The 16,532-nt window shown below is 44.8% G+C and overlaps 2 protein-coding genes across 2 annotated transcripts; both read right to left on the reverse strand.

Moving 5' to 3' along the window:
- Nucleotides 1–3,330: 3,330 nt before the first annotated feature.
- ETH_00008545 (DNA replication licensing factor, putative) lies at nucleotides 3,331–8,310 on the reverse strand (the record flags this gene model as incomplete). The annotated part of the gene is made up of 8 exons (XM_013378522.1): nucleotides 3,331–3,450; nucleotides 3,518–3,565; nucleotides 4,211–4,351; nucleotides 4,720–4,852; nucleotides 5,193–5,474; nucleotides 5,802–5,861; nucleotides 6,225–6,358; nucleotides 7,699–8,310. The coding sequence occupies 8 exons, from the start codon at nucleotides 8,308–8,310 to the stop codon at nucleotides 3,331–3,333; spliced, it is 1,530 nt and encodes a 509-aa protein (XP_013233976.1).
- Nucleotides 8,311–12,128: 3,818 nt separating this feature from the next.
- On the reverse strand, nucleotides 12,129–13,940 carry ETH_00008550 (uncharacterized protein; the record flags this gene model as incomplete). Its single annotated transcript, XM_013378523.1, has 4 exons — nucleotides 12,129–12,183; nucleotides 12,387–12,667; nucleotides 13,119–13,178; nucleotides 13,677–13,940. The coding sequence occupies 4 exons, from the start codon at nucleotides 13,938–13,940 to the stop codon at nucleotides 12,129–12,131; spliced, it is 660 nt and encodes a 219-aa protein (XP_013233977.1).
- Nucleotides 13,941–16,532: the final 2,592 nt, after the last annotated feature.

The following is a 16,532-nucleotide window of genomic DNA, read 5'->3' on the forward strand; positions in this document are numbered from 1 at the left end:
CAGGTTAGCAATAGCTAGCTATAGATAGCTAAAGCTAGCTCCAGCTAGCCACAGCTATCCACAAGTAGCACCCAGTAGCCGCAACTGGCCGTCAGCCACAGCTAGCCACAGCTAGCCACAGCTAGCCACGGCTAGCCACAGCTAGCCACAGCTTTGGCTAGCCGTGGCTAGCTGTGGCTAGCTGTGGCTAGCTGTGGCTAGCTGTGGCTAGCTAGGGTTGCCTGAGTGTGGCGGTGAGTTGTGGCTAGCTGGAGCTGCCTGTGGCTAGCTGTGGCTAGCTGTTGCTAGCCTGAGAGGCTTATAGCTAGCCACAGCTGGCAGTGGATAACCTGTAGCTTGCTGTGACTAGCTAGATCCCCCTATGGCTAGCTGTGTGGGCTAGCTACAGCCACCACCCATGGCTAGCCGTGGCTAGCTAGAGCCACTTATGGCTAGCTGTGGCATTACCTAGAACCCCCTATGGCTAGCTGTGGCTAGCTAGAGCCACTAATGGCCAGCTGTGGCTAGCTAGAGCCACTAATGGCCAGCTAGGGTTGCCTATGGCTAGCTGTGGCTAGCTGTAGCCCCTTGTGGCTAGCTGGGGCTAGCTGTGGGTCCTTGTGGCTAGCTGTGGCTAGCTAAAGCCCCTTGTGGCTAGCTGTGGCCAGCTGTGCCTAGGTGTAGTTAGCTGCGGCTAGCTGTGGCTGGGTGTGGGTATGTCTGGCTACCTGTGCCTAGCCATGGCTAGCTGTGGCTAGCTGTTGATAGATTTGGCTAGCTGTGGCTAGCTGTGGCTAGCTGTGGCTAGCTGTGGCTAGCTAGAGCCCTGGCGGTCAGAGGCGGGTGGCTGCGGGTGCATGCAGCAGCTGCTGCAGCAGCAGGGGAGCAGCGCTGGGGGTTCTGATGGACAAAGGAGTTAAATAAATTGAATTAAATACTTATTTTATTTAAATAATTATTGTTTTATCAAATTTCATTCGTTTGCTGTAGACAAACTCTTCATTTGCTTCCGGCGGCCCCACAGGCAGCAGCAGCAGCCGCCGCGGGGCTGGGGTGTACAGACACCGCAGCCCACCTGCCTCCCCTTTTCTTCTTTTTCATATTTCCAAAACTCTTTTTTAATATTTCCAAACTTTGCTGCAGCTGCTGCAGCAAGGGCAGCAGCAGCAGCAGCTCCCGCGACGTCCTTAGCAACAGGCTACGCAGCAGCAGCAGCAGCAGCAGCAGCAGCAGAAACGGCAGCCGTATAAAGGGTGATCCTCGCTCCTTCTGTGTCAGCCAGAAGGACCTCGCCCTCTAGGGTTTAGGGTTTAGGGTATAGGGATTAGGGTTTTGTGGGGACCTGAGGGTTTCAGAGCCCCGCCACTGTGTCTCTGCGCCACCCCATCCTGCCTTCTGTGGCTAGCTAGACAGCTAGCTAGCCAGCTAGCCAGTGAGCAGGAAGCTATTTAAGCGGCTAGCTAGCTAGCAGCTAGCTAGCTAGCTAGCTGGGCCACGAGCGAAGTAGCTAGCTGGGCAGCTAGCTACGCAGCTAGCTGGCTCAGAGGGGAGCCGGCTACCACGCTGTGGAATCGAACTCTAGCTAGCTAGCTAGCCAGCTAGCTAGCCAGTCAGCTAGCTAGCCAGCCAGCTAGCTAGCCAGCTAGCCAGCCAGCTAGCCAGCCAGCTAGCTCCGGAGCGGCTCCTTCGTGGCTGCGGCGTGTCGTGCTTGTGGCCGAGCTAGCTAGCCAGCTAGCTAGCTAGCTAGCTGGGGAATGGCCTCGCGTGCTGCGGAGATCGAGCTGCTGCTGCAGCAGCAGCTAGCTCCTTCTTATTTGCTGCTGCAGGACAAATCCTGCGGCTGTGGAGAGGCCTTTGACTGCGTTGTGGTGTCTGTACACTTCAAAGGCCTCAGCCACCTCAAAAGACAAAAAACTGTAAATGCCATTTTGCGAAAAGTGCTGCAGCAAATCCATGCCTTTTCCATGCAGTGCTTTACTCCAGAAGAGTGGCAGCAGCGTCAGCAGCAGCAGCAGCAGGAGCCGCAGCAGCAGCAGCAGGAGCCGCAGCAGCAGCAGCAGCCGTGAGCCGTAAATGCCACTTTGCAAGAAGTGCTGCAGCATGTAAATGCATCCTCCATGCAGCGCATCACCCTAGAGGAGTGGCAGAAGCAGCAGCAGCAGCAACGGGAGCAGCAGCAGGTGCAGCAACAGGGGCAGCAGCAGCAGTGGCTGCGGCCTGTGCATGCATTTATTATGTTTTAGCTCCTTACCATTTCTCAAATTTGCGCATTTTTCCATTTAGGGTGTATTTACAACTCCGTAGCTTCTCGCTGCTGCAGCTGCAGCAGCAGCAGATGCTGTAGCAGCAGCAGAAGCTGCAGCAGCAGCAGGTGCTGTAGCAGCAGCAGCTGCTGCAGCAGCAACAGCGGAGGAGAGCGGCACCCTCTTTAGTTGCTGCTGAGGCGGAGCCTAGAAATAATTGAATTTAATTTTGGGAATTTAATTTACTCTATAACAGCAGCGGCAGCAGCAGCAGCAGAAGCAGCAGCACATCATTGAGGGGAAAAGCAAAGTCAAACAAGGTGTACAGATACCCCAGCAACAAACGGCAACTCCAAAATCAGCTGCCAACTTTCTAGCTAGCTGGCTAGCTAGCCAGCTAGCGAAGTAGCTAGCTGAGTAGCTAGCCAGCTAGCTAGCTATGAAGCTAGCTTGCCAGCTAGTTAAATAGCTAGCTGAGTAACTAGCTAGTTAGCCAGCATTTTAGCTAGCAAAAAGGCTAGCTATCTGGCCAGCTAGCTGGCTAGCTAGCTAGCTAAGTAGCTGGCTGACTAGCTAGCTAGCTAGCTAGCTAGCTAGCTGTGGGCGAGCAGGGCGGGTTGCAGCGCGGCTTCTGACTGCCGCAGGCCAGCCAGCGAGCATTTTCCCGCAGCTAGCTGCAGCTAGCCACACCTAGCTGCAGCTAGCTAGCTGCAGCTAGCCACACTTAGCTGCAATTAGCTAGCCGTAGCTGGCTAGCTGCAGCTAGCCAGAGCTAGCTGGCGAGCCGTAGCGAACGAGCTGCTGCCAGCTCTAGCTAGCTGCAGCAAGCTAGAATTAGCTGTGGTTTGCTGCAGCTAGCTGCAGCTATAGCTAGCTGCAGCTGTAGCTAGCTGCAGCCATAGCTAGCTGCAGCCATAGCTAGCTGCAGCCATAGCTAGCTGCAGCTATAGCTAGCTGCAGCTATAGCTAGCTGCAGCTATAGCTAGCTGCAGCTATAGCTAGCTGCAGCTATAGCTAGCTGCAGCTATAGCTAGCTGCAGCTATAGCTAGCTGCAGCTATAGCTAGCGGCAGCTATAGCTAGCTGCAGCCATAGCTGGCTGCAGCTAGCTAGCTGTCTACAGGGATATCCTCGTCGCTGTGTTCCCTGGCTTCCTCGACAAAGGCCACTTTGCTGCGGTCTGCGTTGAAGGCCAGCAGCAGCAACTCTTCGTACTGCTGCAGCGCCTGCTGCAGCAGCAAAGGGGACAGCCCCACAGCAGCAGCTTGCTGCTCCAGCAGCGCCACAGACACGTACCCGTCCCACCGGTGGCCCTGCTCCTCTATCAGCCGGCTCCGCGTCCGCCTGCAGCAGCAGCAGCAGCAGCAGCAGCAGCGCAGCAGCAGCAGCAACAGCGCAGCAGCAGCAGCGGCGGGTGACTGGGGCGCTCGCTGCAGGGGCTTCACACCAACGGCGCGAGCTGCGGAGTGACCCGACCAAACAGCTGGCTAGCTGGCTGGCTAGCTAGCTAGCTAACTAGCTAGCTATCCAATTAGCCCGGTAGCTAGCTGGCTAGCTGGCTAGCTGGCCGGCTAAGCCACTAGATAATAACCCGCCGGCATGCCCAGCTAACTAGCTAGCTAGCTAGCTAGCTAGCTACACAACTGGCTCACTAGCTAGCTAGTTACGTAACTGGCTCACTAGCTAGCTCGCTACAAAACAAGCTAGCTAGCTGGCTAATGACTAGCCAGCTAGCTAGCTAGCCAGCTACCTCCCCAGCTAGCTAGCTAGCCAGCTACCTCCCCAGCTAGCTAGCTGACTAACTAGCAACCCAGCTAGCTAGCGAGCTAGCCAGCGAACTGGCTGCCCAGCTAGCTCGCCAGCTAGCCAACTAAGTAGCGGCCCGCGCAGCTAGCTAGCCAGCCAGCTCGCTGGCCCCGCAGCCAGCCAGCCGGCCAGCCAGCTAGCCAGCTAGCTAGCTAGCTGGGCTCGCCTCAAGATGTCGAAGACCTGGGAAACGGGGTCCCGCTTCCGCAGCCTGCTGCTGCTTTCTGCTGCTCGCACAGAAGCTTTCGAAGCTTCCATCAGCCGCAGCGCCTCTTCGAAGTCCCCGGCCTCCACCAGCGGCGACAGCCGCAGGCGCGCCAGCGCCTGCAGCAGCAGCAGCAGCAGCAGCAGCAGCAGCAGCAGCGTGCAGCAGCAGCAGGGGGCAGCGGCGGCAGCGCGGGGCGGCGGCGGCAGCCGGGAGGGAGCGGCAGCAGCAAAAAGGAGCGGCAGCAGCGGCAGTGGGCTGCAGCAGCGGCGCCGGGGGCAGCAGTAGGCAGCAGCAGCAGCAGCAGCAGCAGCAGCAGCAGCGCGGAGCCTTAAACCCTAAACCCTAAGCCCTAATGGCAGCAGAAGAGGCCCCCGGAAGCTCCAGGCGTCGCAGCAAAGAGGCGGAGCCAAGCACACAACAGCGAAGCCCAGAAGCCGCACCAGCAGCAGCAGCAGCAGCAGCAGCAGCAGCAGCAGCAGCAGACCTGGGAAAGGCGCAGCAAAGCCAAAAGGGCCCTTGCTGTTGTGTAAGAAGGCAAAGAGCCAAAAAGCCTTTCTTCCTGCTGCTCGTCAAAACGAGTGGAAGCATACCACTCGCTGATTTGCGGCACCAAAGACCTGCACAAACCCTAAACCCTAAACCCTAAACCCTAAACCCTAAACCCTAAACCCTAGGGTCTGGGGCCTAACCCTTGGGCCTTGGAGCTGGAGAGGGAAGCTGCGCGTCGAAGGAGAAGGACCCCACGGGCAGCAAACGCAAAAAGCGCCAAACCCTAAACCCTAAACCCTAAACCCTAAACCCTTGACAATGAGCAATGGAGACAATTCCTTTTCGCGAGACGGAGACCCAAAAACAAAACCAGAAGAGACAAACAAAGAAATAAAAGAATCAAAAAAGACTAAATAAAAAAATAATAAATAAATAAATAAATAAATAAATAATAAAACATTTTCTTACTCGCTAAGAACAGGCTCTATTTGTTTGGCCTTTTCTATGAAAGCCCGCAGCAGCTTTCTGTCAATAGGGAATGGCTGCTGCTGCTGCTGCTGCTGCTGCTGCTGTCTGCGGCTGCCCCGGGGGCCCCGCGAGGCCCCCCGGGGGCCCCCCCGGGGGCCCCCGCGGGGGCCCCCCGGGGGGCCCCCGGGGGGTACTTCGGAAAAAAGATTTAAAATATGTCTTGCCATTTTGCTGTCAGTTTCTGGATCAGCTTTATCGAGGAGAAGAAACTGGAGATCAAATCTGAAATTAAAAAAATAAATAAATAAATAAATTGAATAAAATGAATTAAAAAGAAAAGAAAGTAAAGGCAGACAGAAAAAGAAAGAAAGAAAAAGGGGACAGGAAAGGACAAAAAGAGGAGCTGGGCTTTTGTGCTGAGCGTTTAGGGTTTAGAGGGTTTAGGGTTTAGAGGGTTTAGGGTTTGAAGGGTTTAGGGTTTGGAAGGGTTTAGAGGGTTTAGGGTTTATCAGGGTTTCCAGCAGGCGGAGAACTGGAGGCAAGTCCATGAAGAGTGTGCCGTATTAATTAGGGTTTAGGGTTTGCGGTTTAGGGTTTAGGGTTTGGGACCTGGAGAGAAGAGCAGCAGGTAAATTTATATTCGCCATCATCGACTTCCGCACGTCGTAGCTGTACATACACCCCAATCGCAGCAGCAGCCTTATCAGCAGCAGCAGCAGCAGCAGCAGCAAAACAGCAGCAGCCGCAGATAGAACAACAGCAACAAGTGCAGCACCCCCAGCAACAGCAGCAGCACCCCTGCCCCCCCATAAGCAGCAGCAGCAGCAGCAGCAAGTGGAACAGCAGCAGCAGCAGCAAGTCCAGCAGCAGCGGCAGCTGACTGTCCGTCTTTGGGGTTTGCTGCAGCAAGAATTGCTGCTCCCAGCAGCAAATCTACCCCCAGCAGCAGCAACACCCCGAGCAGCAGCAAGCGCAGCAGCAGCAGCAAGCGCAGCAGCAGCAGCAAGTGCAGCAGCAGCAGCAGCAGCTAACTGTCCATCTTTGGGGTTTGCTGCAGCAAGAATTGCTGCTCTTGCTGGCAGCGTGCTGCAGTGGCCAGCTTTTGCAATGGAGACACTTTGCTGCTCCATGGCCTCATATATTGCACTTCTATCATAATCATCCATCTGAATAAATAAATAAATAAATAAATAAATAAATAGATAAATAATTACTAAATTAATTAATTAAGTTAATTAGTTAAATTAAATATTAAATTAGTTAATTGTTTCAAAAATGAAGAAAATAAATTATATATTCGTTTGTTTAAGACATGGCCTCGTAAGTAGCACTTCTGTCATAATCATCCATCTGAAAAAATAAATAAATAAATAAATAATTTAAATAAATAAATAAAAAAATAGTTAAGTGATTTAATTAATTAAATAAAGTAGAAAATTAATTATTTAATTATTTCAAAAATGAAGAAAATAAATGCCATATTGGTTTAGTTGGAATATATTTCACTTCTGCCGTGATCATCCATCTGAATAAAAAATAAATAATTGAATTAAAAAATTAAATTAAATAATTAAATTAAACAATTAGATTAAATAAATAAAATAATAAAATCAATGAAATTAGTAAAATAAATAAAATAAATTGACAATTAAATAAACAATTAATTAAATAACGTAAATAAACAAAATAAACAATTAAATAAACAATGAATCAAATATTTAAAATAAAACTAGCAATTAAATTAAAAAGAAACTAAATAAAGCAAATAAATAACTAATTGAATAAAACAAATAAATAGACAATTAATACATAAAACAACTAAATAAATAATTAATTAGATAAATAAATAACTAATTAAATAAAACGAATGAATAAATAACTAATTAATTAAATAAACAAATAAATAAATAAAACAAATGAATAAATAAATAAACAAATGAATAAATAAGTAAGCAAAATAAAACAGACTTTACCAAACTCATCAATGCAGCAAAGTCTTTTAAGTAATTTAACAGATGAATAAACGAAACAAAAAGCAAAACAAAACAAACAACTAATTAAATGAAATAAATAAACAAAGAAATAGAATAAAAATAATAAATCAAAATAAAACAGATTTTACCAAACTCATCAATGCAACAAAGTCCCTTATCAGCAAGTACATCTTTAAAGCAATTAAATAAATAAAACGGAAAAATAAATAAAACAAAAACCAGAATAAACAAAACAAACAACTAATTAAATAGACAAACAATGAATTAATAAACACATTAATTGATGAAATAAACAAATAAATTAATTAAACAAATTTATTGATTAATTATTTAATTAATTCATTAATTGGTTAATTAGCTAATTAAATATAAGAGAAGTGCCTCCTTTGTTTTTGAAGCAATAAAACAAATAAAGCAAATAAACAAATGAAACAAAAACCAAAATAAGCAACAATTAATTAATTGACCAAATAATCAATCAATCAACTAATTAATTAATTAAATAAACAAACTTTGTCGAATTCGTCGATGCAACAAAGCCCCTTGTCAGCAAGAACGAGAGCCCCTCCCTCCAGAAGTGTCTCCTTTGTCTTGGGGTCTCTGAGGACAGCAGCAGTGAGTCCGCTGCTGCTGCTGCTGCTTGCTGCAGCATAAACGGCCCTTGGTGCTGCTGCTGCTGCTTGCTTCAGCAGCTGCGACTTGGCGAGTCCGGGGTCTCCGAGCAGCAGCAAATGAATGTCTCCGCGGATGCTGCCTCCGTCTTGCTTCCTGCGAGGGACTCCGCCAATTTGCTGCAGCAGCAAAGCTTTTTTGACATCCAAAAGTCCGAAAACTGAAGGAGACACAGCAGCAGCAAGGGCCTCGTACAGGCCCTGCTGCTGCAGCAGCTGCTGCAGCTGCTGCTGCACCTCCCGCTCCTCGCGGCTGCCTCCTGCGCCCCCTGCGTCTCCCGCTGCTGCTGCTGCTGCGGGGTCTGCTGCTGCTGCTGCTGCAGCAGCAAACGGGGACTTCGGGAACTGGATGCTGCTGACAGCAAACTGCTGCTGCTGCACCAAACCCAGACGCAGCAGCTGGCTGCTGTGCTGCTGCACCGGCAGCAAAACGCCCCCCAGGGTCACTTGCATTCCTAAACAGAAATTCAAACTTTTAATGCTTAACTGATTAATTAATTTATTTATTAATTATTGTTTAATTAATTAATTAATCAATAATGGTTAAATAGTTAAATGGTTCAGAAGACTTTCAATGAATCGAAAGGAATTGAGGAGATTTAGAGAGATTTAAAAGGGACAAAAAGAGACAAATGTGGAACCAAAATAAAACAAATTTAGAAGTAAATAAAGAGACAAATAAAGAGACAAAAGGGAGACAAATAAAGAGACAAATAAAGAGTCAAAATGGAGTCAAAATGGAGACAAAATGGGACAAAAAAGGGACAAAAAAGCGACAAAAAAGGACGAAAAAGAAACAGAAAAAGCCTAAAATGAGACAAATGTGGAGGCGAAAGGAGCAGAAAAAGATAAATGTGGAACCAAAAGGAGCCAAATAAAGAGACAATTGAAGAGAAAATTAAAAGGATAATAAAAGAGACAACAAAAGGGGGAAAAGGAGACAAAAAGGACAAAAAAGGGACAAAAAAGGGACAAAACGGAGACAAAAAAGGACAAAAAAAGCGACGAAAAGAGACAAAAAAGACAAAGAGGGATATAAAAGGACAAAAAAGTTGGAAAAAAAGAAACATGGGGCCCAAAAGAGCCAAATAAAGGAGCATTTGAAGGGAAAATTACAAAGACAATAAAGGAGACAATTAAAGAGGCAAAAGGGGACAAAAAGAGACAAAAAACAGACAAAAAGGGACAAAAAGAGACAAAAAGAGAAAAAGGGACACGAAAGGACAACAAAGTTGGAAGAGAGCCAAATATGGAGCCAAAAGGAGCCAAATAAGGAGACAACGAAAGAGACAACTAAGGGGACAACAAAAGAGACAATTATAGAGACAAAAAGAGACAAAAAGAGACAAAAAGAGACAAAAAAGAGACGAAAAAGTCAAAGACCTGGCTGGAGAACGTCGGTGAAGGTGTGGCCCACGAGCTCGCAAGTGAGGCTTCGAGGGACATCTGCCTCGGGGACCTGAGGAGACAAAAAGGGACTTTTGAAAAGAATTTTCGGAGATTAAAAGGGACTTTTGGAGACAAAAAAGGGACTTTTGGAGGTCAGAAAGGGGACTTTTGGAGACTAGAAAGGGGACTTCTGAAGGTGGAGAAAGAGGCAAAAGGAAAGAGACAATTTCGGTTAAAAAGGGATCCTTTGGGGACAAAAGAGGGACATTTGGATGCTAAAAAACATGTTTTTCGAGACAAAAAAAGGGATTTTTGGAGACAAAAAAGGGACTTTTGGAGCCAAAAAGAAAGCAGCAGTTGGAGGCAAAAAGAAAGAAACAATTTGACGCAAAAGATTCAAAAAGGGAGTAAAAAGTGTTTTGAAAACTGTTTTGAAAAGTGTTTTGAAAAGTGCTTTGAAAAGTGTTTTAGAAAGGTTCTAAAAAGGGCTTTAAAAGGGTTTTAAAAGGGCTCAAAGAGGGTTTAAAAAGGGCTTGAAAAGGTTTTAGAGAGGGCTTGAAAGGTGCCTTGAAAAGGGTTTGAGAAGGGCTTAAAAAGGGTTCAAAAGGGGGACAAAAAGGGTTAAATGATACTTTTAAAAAGGGCTCTAAAAGCCCTTCTAAAACACTTTGAAAAGTGTCTTAAAAAGTGGTCAAAAGGTGTCTAAAAAGTGTTTAAAAAGACCTCAAAAAGAGTTTCAAAAAGGGTAAAAAAAAGGTGTCAAAAAGGGTTTAAAAGGTGTTTTTAAAAGGGTTTAAAAACACTGTAAATAGAGTTTCAAGAAAAGTTTAAAAATGCTGTAAAAAAGATTCAAAGAGGGTTTAAAAGGGTTTAAAAAGTGCTTTAAAAGCGCTTTAAAAAGGGTTTCAAAACCACTTTAAAGAGGCTAAGAAGGGTTTAAAAACACTTTAAAAAGGGTTTCAAAACCACTTCAAACAGAGTTTCAAAACCACTTTTAAAAGAATTTAAAAAGGGTCTGAAAAGGGTTTCAAAACCATTTTGAAAAGAGGTTAAAAAGGGTTTAAAAAAGGGTTTAAAAAGGGTTTAAAAGGGCCTCGAACCTGGGCAGAAGGCTCCTGAACTTTGACAATTTGAGCTGGCAAAAAAAGAGAAAGTTTGGAGTGGAAATGAAGAGCACTTTCCCGCCCCGAAGACCGCCGGCATTGCATGCAACTTGTCAGAGGCAAAAACACGGGGCCCTCCACCTAAACAAAAGATTTATTATTTATTTATTTATTGTTTATTTGTTTGTTTATTCATTTATTTGTTTATTTGTTTGTTTGTTTTATTTGTTTATTTGTCTGTTTTATTTGCTTATTTGTTATATTTGTTTATTTGCTTATTTATTTGGTTCGGGCTGTTTTTTGTTTCGTTTTGGTATATGTTTTGGTGGTTTTGTTTTGGTTTGTTTTATTATTTGTTTTATTATTTGTTTTATTATTTGTTTTATTATCCGTTTTATTGTTGTTTCATTATTTGTTTTACTATTTGTTTTACTATTACAACTTGTTTTGTTTTGGTTTGAGTTGATTTGGACTTTTGGCGAATTTAAAAATACACGAAATAAAAGAAATAAAATAAACGAAATAAATAAAATTAAAAAATTAAATAAAACAAATAAAATAAAACAAATGAAACAAATTAATTAAATAAAACAATTTAACAAAACAATTCAAATTAAAAGATTAAATAAAATAATTAAATAATTCTTAGAAACTGAAAAGCTTCATCACGGCAAGTTTCGCATTCATAAGCAGAAAGAAATAAAACAAATAAAACAAATCAAATAAAACAACAATTAAACTAAATTAAATTAAACGCAGTTAAATTAATTAAATTAAATTAATTAAATTATTTAATTAAATTAAAATCAAATTAAATTAAACAAATATTACAAGTTGAAAAGCCTTATGGCAAGCTTCGCATTAATAAGCAGCAACAAATAAAAGAAATTAAATGAAAACAAACAAATAAAACAAACTAAATTAAATCAAACTAAATTAAATGAACAAGTCCATTAAAGTATATTAAATTAAATTAATTAAATTAAATTAAATTAATTATATCAAATTAAATTAAATTAAATTAATTAAATTAAATCTCACAGCTTGAAAGACTTTATTGTGGCAGTTTCGCATTAATGAGCAGCAGCAAAAAAAAGAAATAAAATAAAAATAAAAAAGACAATTAAATGAAAACAAACAAACAAATAAAACAAAAACCAACAAACAAAACAAACAAAACTAAATCAAATTAAATCAATTGACTAAACCAATTAAATTAAATCAACTAAATAAATTAAATTAAATTAATTAAATTAATTAAACTGAATCTTACTGGTTGAAAAGCCTTATCGTGGCAAGTTTCGCACTCGTAAGCAGCAACAAGAAGTTTGGGTTTTTTAAATTCCACTTTTGAAACTTCAGCAGCAAAAAAGCAAAAGTGGCCCATTGCTGCTGCATCTACTTTTCTGAAAGGTCTGCTGCTTTCCCCTGCAGGAGGCAGCAAACGCAAACGACTGCAGCAGCAGCAGCAGCAGCAGCAGCAGCAGCGGCAGCGGTGGCGGCAGAGGCGGCGGCGGGGGAGCACAACACGCAGCAGCAGCAGCAGCAGAGGGGGAGCGCAACAGGCAGCAGCAGCAGCAGCAGCAGCAGCAGCAGAGGAAACAGCATGTGAGTGCTTGTTCGTCTCCTGCTGCTGCTGCTGCTGCTGCCGCTGCTGGGGTGTATTTTGTTGCTAGTTTCTTTGTCTCATTTGTTTTATCTTCACTCCCTAAACCCTAAACCCTAAACCCTAAACCCTAAACCCTAAACTCTAAACCCTAAACTCTAAACCCTAAACCCTTACAAGGTGTGGCGCAAGTGGGCGGGCACTCCTCTGGCGGCCATGTCTCGAGCCCTGAGAAGAAAAATAAAAAAAAATAAAAATAAAAAGAAATAAAAGAAATAAAAGAAATAAATAAAAAACAAGATAAATAAAAAACAAAAAAGAAATAAAAAAGAAATGAAAAGGGCAAAAAAGAAGCAGCAAAAGAGCGGCTTTGAGTGGGTCTGGGCGCGAATTAGGGTTTAGGGTTTAGGGTTTAGGGTTTAGGGTTTGACCTGATGCGTCTCCAGGGGTCGAACTTTTTGGCCCTCAACGCAGCGCTGCGCAGCAAATGATCTGCTGCTGCTGGACTCTCGAGAGCAGCAGCAAGAGCAGCAGGATCTGCTGCTGCTGCTTCTTCTGCTGCAGCAGCAGCAGCAAAAAGGTCTGTGTCCTGCAGCAGCAAATCTGCTGCTGCATGCAGCAGCTCCATGTAGCGACAAGTGTTCACCAGCAAACCCTCGTAAACCCCAAACCCTTTTCCTTTTTCCCCCGAAGATGAAGAAGACCCGAAGTACTGAAACGCACAAACCCTAAACCCTAAACCCTAAACCCTAAACCCTAAACCCTTAGTCTGGGTTGCGAGGGGCGAGACAGCAAGGGGCAATGGGAGCGACAATAAAAAAAATATTAAATTTAATGAAATAAAAAAAATGAAAAAAGAAATAAACAAAATAAAAGAAATAAAGAATAAGAAAATTTAAAAGAAATGAAAATAATAAAAAGAAATCAAAAGAAATAAAACGAAAAAGAAATGAAATTAAAAAAAGAAATAAAAGCAGGAAAAAATGGAATAAATAAAATAGGTTAAAACAAAATAAAATTAAACAATTAAACTAAATAAAATAAAAACAAAATAAACAAATAAACAAACGAACAAATAAATGAATAAATAAATAAAAGAAATAAATAAAAATAAAAAAATAAAAATAAAATAAAATGAAATAAAAAATAAAATTCGAATTTACCTTCGCGACATCCTCCAGGTGTATAGGCAGGTCGTCGCGTCGCTGGTCGGCGATTTCTTGCTGAAGGAAAAATAAACAAATAAATAAATAAATAAATAAATAAATAAATAATAAATAATAAATAAATAAATAATTAAATAAATAAATAAGTAATTTTAATTAATTAACCAATTGTTTAAGAGAAATAAAGGCAAAAAATTTGAATTCCAAAAAACACGAATTGGTGGAGATAGTGCAAAATGGAAAAAAAGATAAGTTTGGAAACTCTAAATAAATAAATAAATAAATAAATAATTACAGTTAAATAAATAATTAATATTAGATAAATAAATAAATAAAATAAATAAATGAATAAATAAGGGACAGTGGAGGGCTTTAAAAGGAGCAAAAAAGGCCAAAAACTCAAGACAAATTATTTTTAGTTTTTAAAAATCAAAAACTAAAAAACTTTTGGATTTCTTTTGAAGATGAAAGAGAGTTGGAGAGTTGGGAGTTGAGGAGTGAAATATTAATTCTTTCATTTTTATTTTTATTTCTTCATTTCTTTTGAATTCCCACGAGGTAGTTTCTGTACTTGAACTCCCCGTGGCGCTGCTGCTGCGCGTCAGCAAACTCGTCAGCGAAGTGCAGCAGGAAGTCCCGCAGCAGCAAAATGTGTTCTTCGAATTTGGAAACTTCCGAAAGCACTTTTTGCTGCAGCTGCGCAGCATCCGACAGCAAAAAGGCCGCGTGCTGCTGCTGCTGCTGCACCGTAGACACGCAGCTTTGCTGCTGCTGCTGCTGCTGCGGCGGCGGCTGCGAGGCCGGCGACAAGGGCGGCATCGCGGCAGCAGCAGCAGCAGCAGCAGCAGCAAACGCAAACACGCGGATCCAAAGGCCTGCAGCCCCCAGGCAGAAGCCCCGAGTTCCTTTAATGCAAAATAATGAAAATTGAAAGTTTTATTTCCACTTTTTCGCCGCCGGAAGCAGCAGAAACGGAAGCGCAAGCCTGCGCGCCTCTCCCACCCGGTGGTGGCGGTGGGGTGTATGTACACCTCGGCAACTAAGCAACCCAAGCAGTTCCAACCTTCTTTTCACTTTCTCTTTTCTTTACTTTACAAAAATAAAACAATTAAACCTCTTTTCCAGAACTGGGAAGCCCCCAGCGGCTCCGGGGGCCCGCAGCAACCCCCGCTGTCTGTACACCCCCCAGCCCTAACAACCCCGTGTTGCTGCTGCGCCTCTCCTGCGGGGAAACCCGGAAATCTGCATTTATTTTAGACTTTAAATTCCTTTTTTTATTATTTTTATTATTTTGATTTATTTAATTCACTTTTTATCTCTTCAAGACGATCTTGCTGCACATTTGGCTGCTTCCCCAGCCCCGCAGGGTCACCTGCGGCTACCGAGGGTTTGCAGCTGGGGCCTGAGGGTTTAGGGTTTTCTAGATTAGGGTTTGCCGGCCTGGGGTTTCTTTCGAGGGTTTAGGGTTTCTTCCTTTTTTAAAACATAAAGAACTTCCCGCAAACGCAGCAACAGTCGAGACCACTGCGGGGCCCACCAGAGTGTAATCATCGGGGTTACGGTTTAGGGTTTAGGGTTTAGGGTTTAGGGTTCAGGGTTTAGGGTCTAGGCTTTAGGGTTTAGGGTTTAGAACTCAGAGTTGCGTAGGTCTTTGAATTGCCCACAGCTCCCCAGACCCACCGTGGTTAGCCGCAGCCTAGCTAGCCACAGCTAGCCACCGCTAGCCACAGCTAGCCATATCTACCAGTAGCTAGCCCTAGGTAGCCTTAGCTAGCTATTACTAGCTACAGCTACCCACAGCTAGCTATGGCTAGCCATAGGCAGCCATAGCTAGCCTAGCTAGCTACACCTAGCCTAGCCAGCCTTCTCTAGCCATGGCTAGCTTATATAGTCTTGGTGGGTGCTAGCCATAGCTAGCCTAGCTAGCCTAGCTAGCCACAGCTAAGCTTGCTAGCCATAGCTAGCCTAGCTAGCCATAGCTAGCTGCAGCGAGCTGCAGCTGGTCTAGATAGAAAGAGCTAGCCTAGCTAGCCATAGCTAACCATGGGCGCGGCAGCAAGTGGCGGGCTGTGGCTAGCTGCATGGCGTGCAGCTGCAGCTAGCTGTGGCTAGCTGCTGCTAAGTGGAGCTGGCTCGTGCCGCTGCACCAGCTGCAGCACAGCAGCAGCAGCAGCAGTAGCAGCAGCAGCAATTAACGGAGAACCCCAGCATGCTGCAGCTAGCCACAGCCAGCCCACGCCGGCCCCCGCAGCAAGCCACAGCTAGCCACATCTAGCCACAGCTAGCTGCAGCTAGCCGCAGCTAGCTGCAGCCACTAGCGGCCCCTTGGGGGCCCCAGGGGGCCCCTAAGGGCCCCCCTGAGGGGCCCCCTAAATGAATTAAAGTGTTTTAAATGTCTATAAACATTTCTTGAAAGTGTTGTTTAGTGTTAGCTCTGGTGTACGTACACCCCACTGGGGCCCAGGCCGAAACCCTAAACCCTAAACCCTTAACGCCAAACCCTAATCCTAAACCCTAAACCCCAAACCCTAGTCCTAAACCCTAAACCCTAAACCGGCAGCGGCCGCTCGTATGTAGGCACCGGAAGTCAGCAACAAAACGCCTTACATCGCGCGGAACAGCTAATTAGGGTTTAAGCTTTAGGGTTTAGGGTTTAGGGTTTAGCGTTTAGGGTTAAAGCTTTACTGTAAACTTTAAACCCTGGAACCCAAACCCTAAGCACTGCACCCTAAGTCCTGAAAACCTAAACCCTAGACTTGAGGGAGAAAAAGGTGCCCCAGTCTCACTTCTAAACCTTAATTCAGTGTCTCTAACACCCGAACGGTTGAAAAAATCGTAGGTTTTGAATAAACCCTGATTTGGGGCTTGCTTCAACCCGAACTCAGCACATGAGTGAACATATAGAATCTGAGTACGCTTTAATTAGGGTTTTCACTGAACCCCCTTCTGCAGCGTAAATAAGCCCACTTGAAGGTGTAAACACTCAAAAGGCTAAACCCTAAAGTAGGGTTTAGCAATGTCCGAACCAGGAATCGAACCTGGGTTTACACGGCCACAACGTGTTGTCCTAACCTCTAGACGATTCGGACCAAGGGACGGCCGGGGGCCCCCGGGAGCCCCCCAGGGGCCCCTGGGGGCCCCCTGGGGGGTCCTGGGGGGCCCCCAGGGGGGCCCCCAGGGGTCCCTGGGGGCCCCCAGGGGCCCTCAAGGGCTCTGGGGGCCTCCGAGGGCCCCCAGCAGCAGGACCCTTTCATATGGTGGGAGTGGCTGAAGAGAGAAGTAGGCTTAAGAAGAGGCCGAGGGTTTAGGGTTTAGGGTTTAGGGTTTAGGGTTTAAAAAGGAAGCAGGGTGTTATTGTATTTTTGGGGGAGATGTTGCCCCAGGGTTTTCTGTGTTTGCGCAAAACCCTAA

The sequence above is a fragment of the Eimeria tenella genome, genomic scaffold (assembly GCF_000499545.2).
Source record: "Eimeria tenella Houghton genomic scaffold, Eth_scaff9, whole genome shotgun sequence".
Taxonomy (NCBI): domain Eukaryota; phylum Apicomplexa; class Conoidasida; order Eucoccidiorida; family Eimeriidae; genus Eimeria; species Eimeria tenella.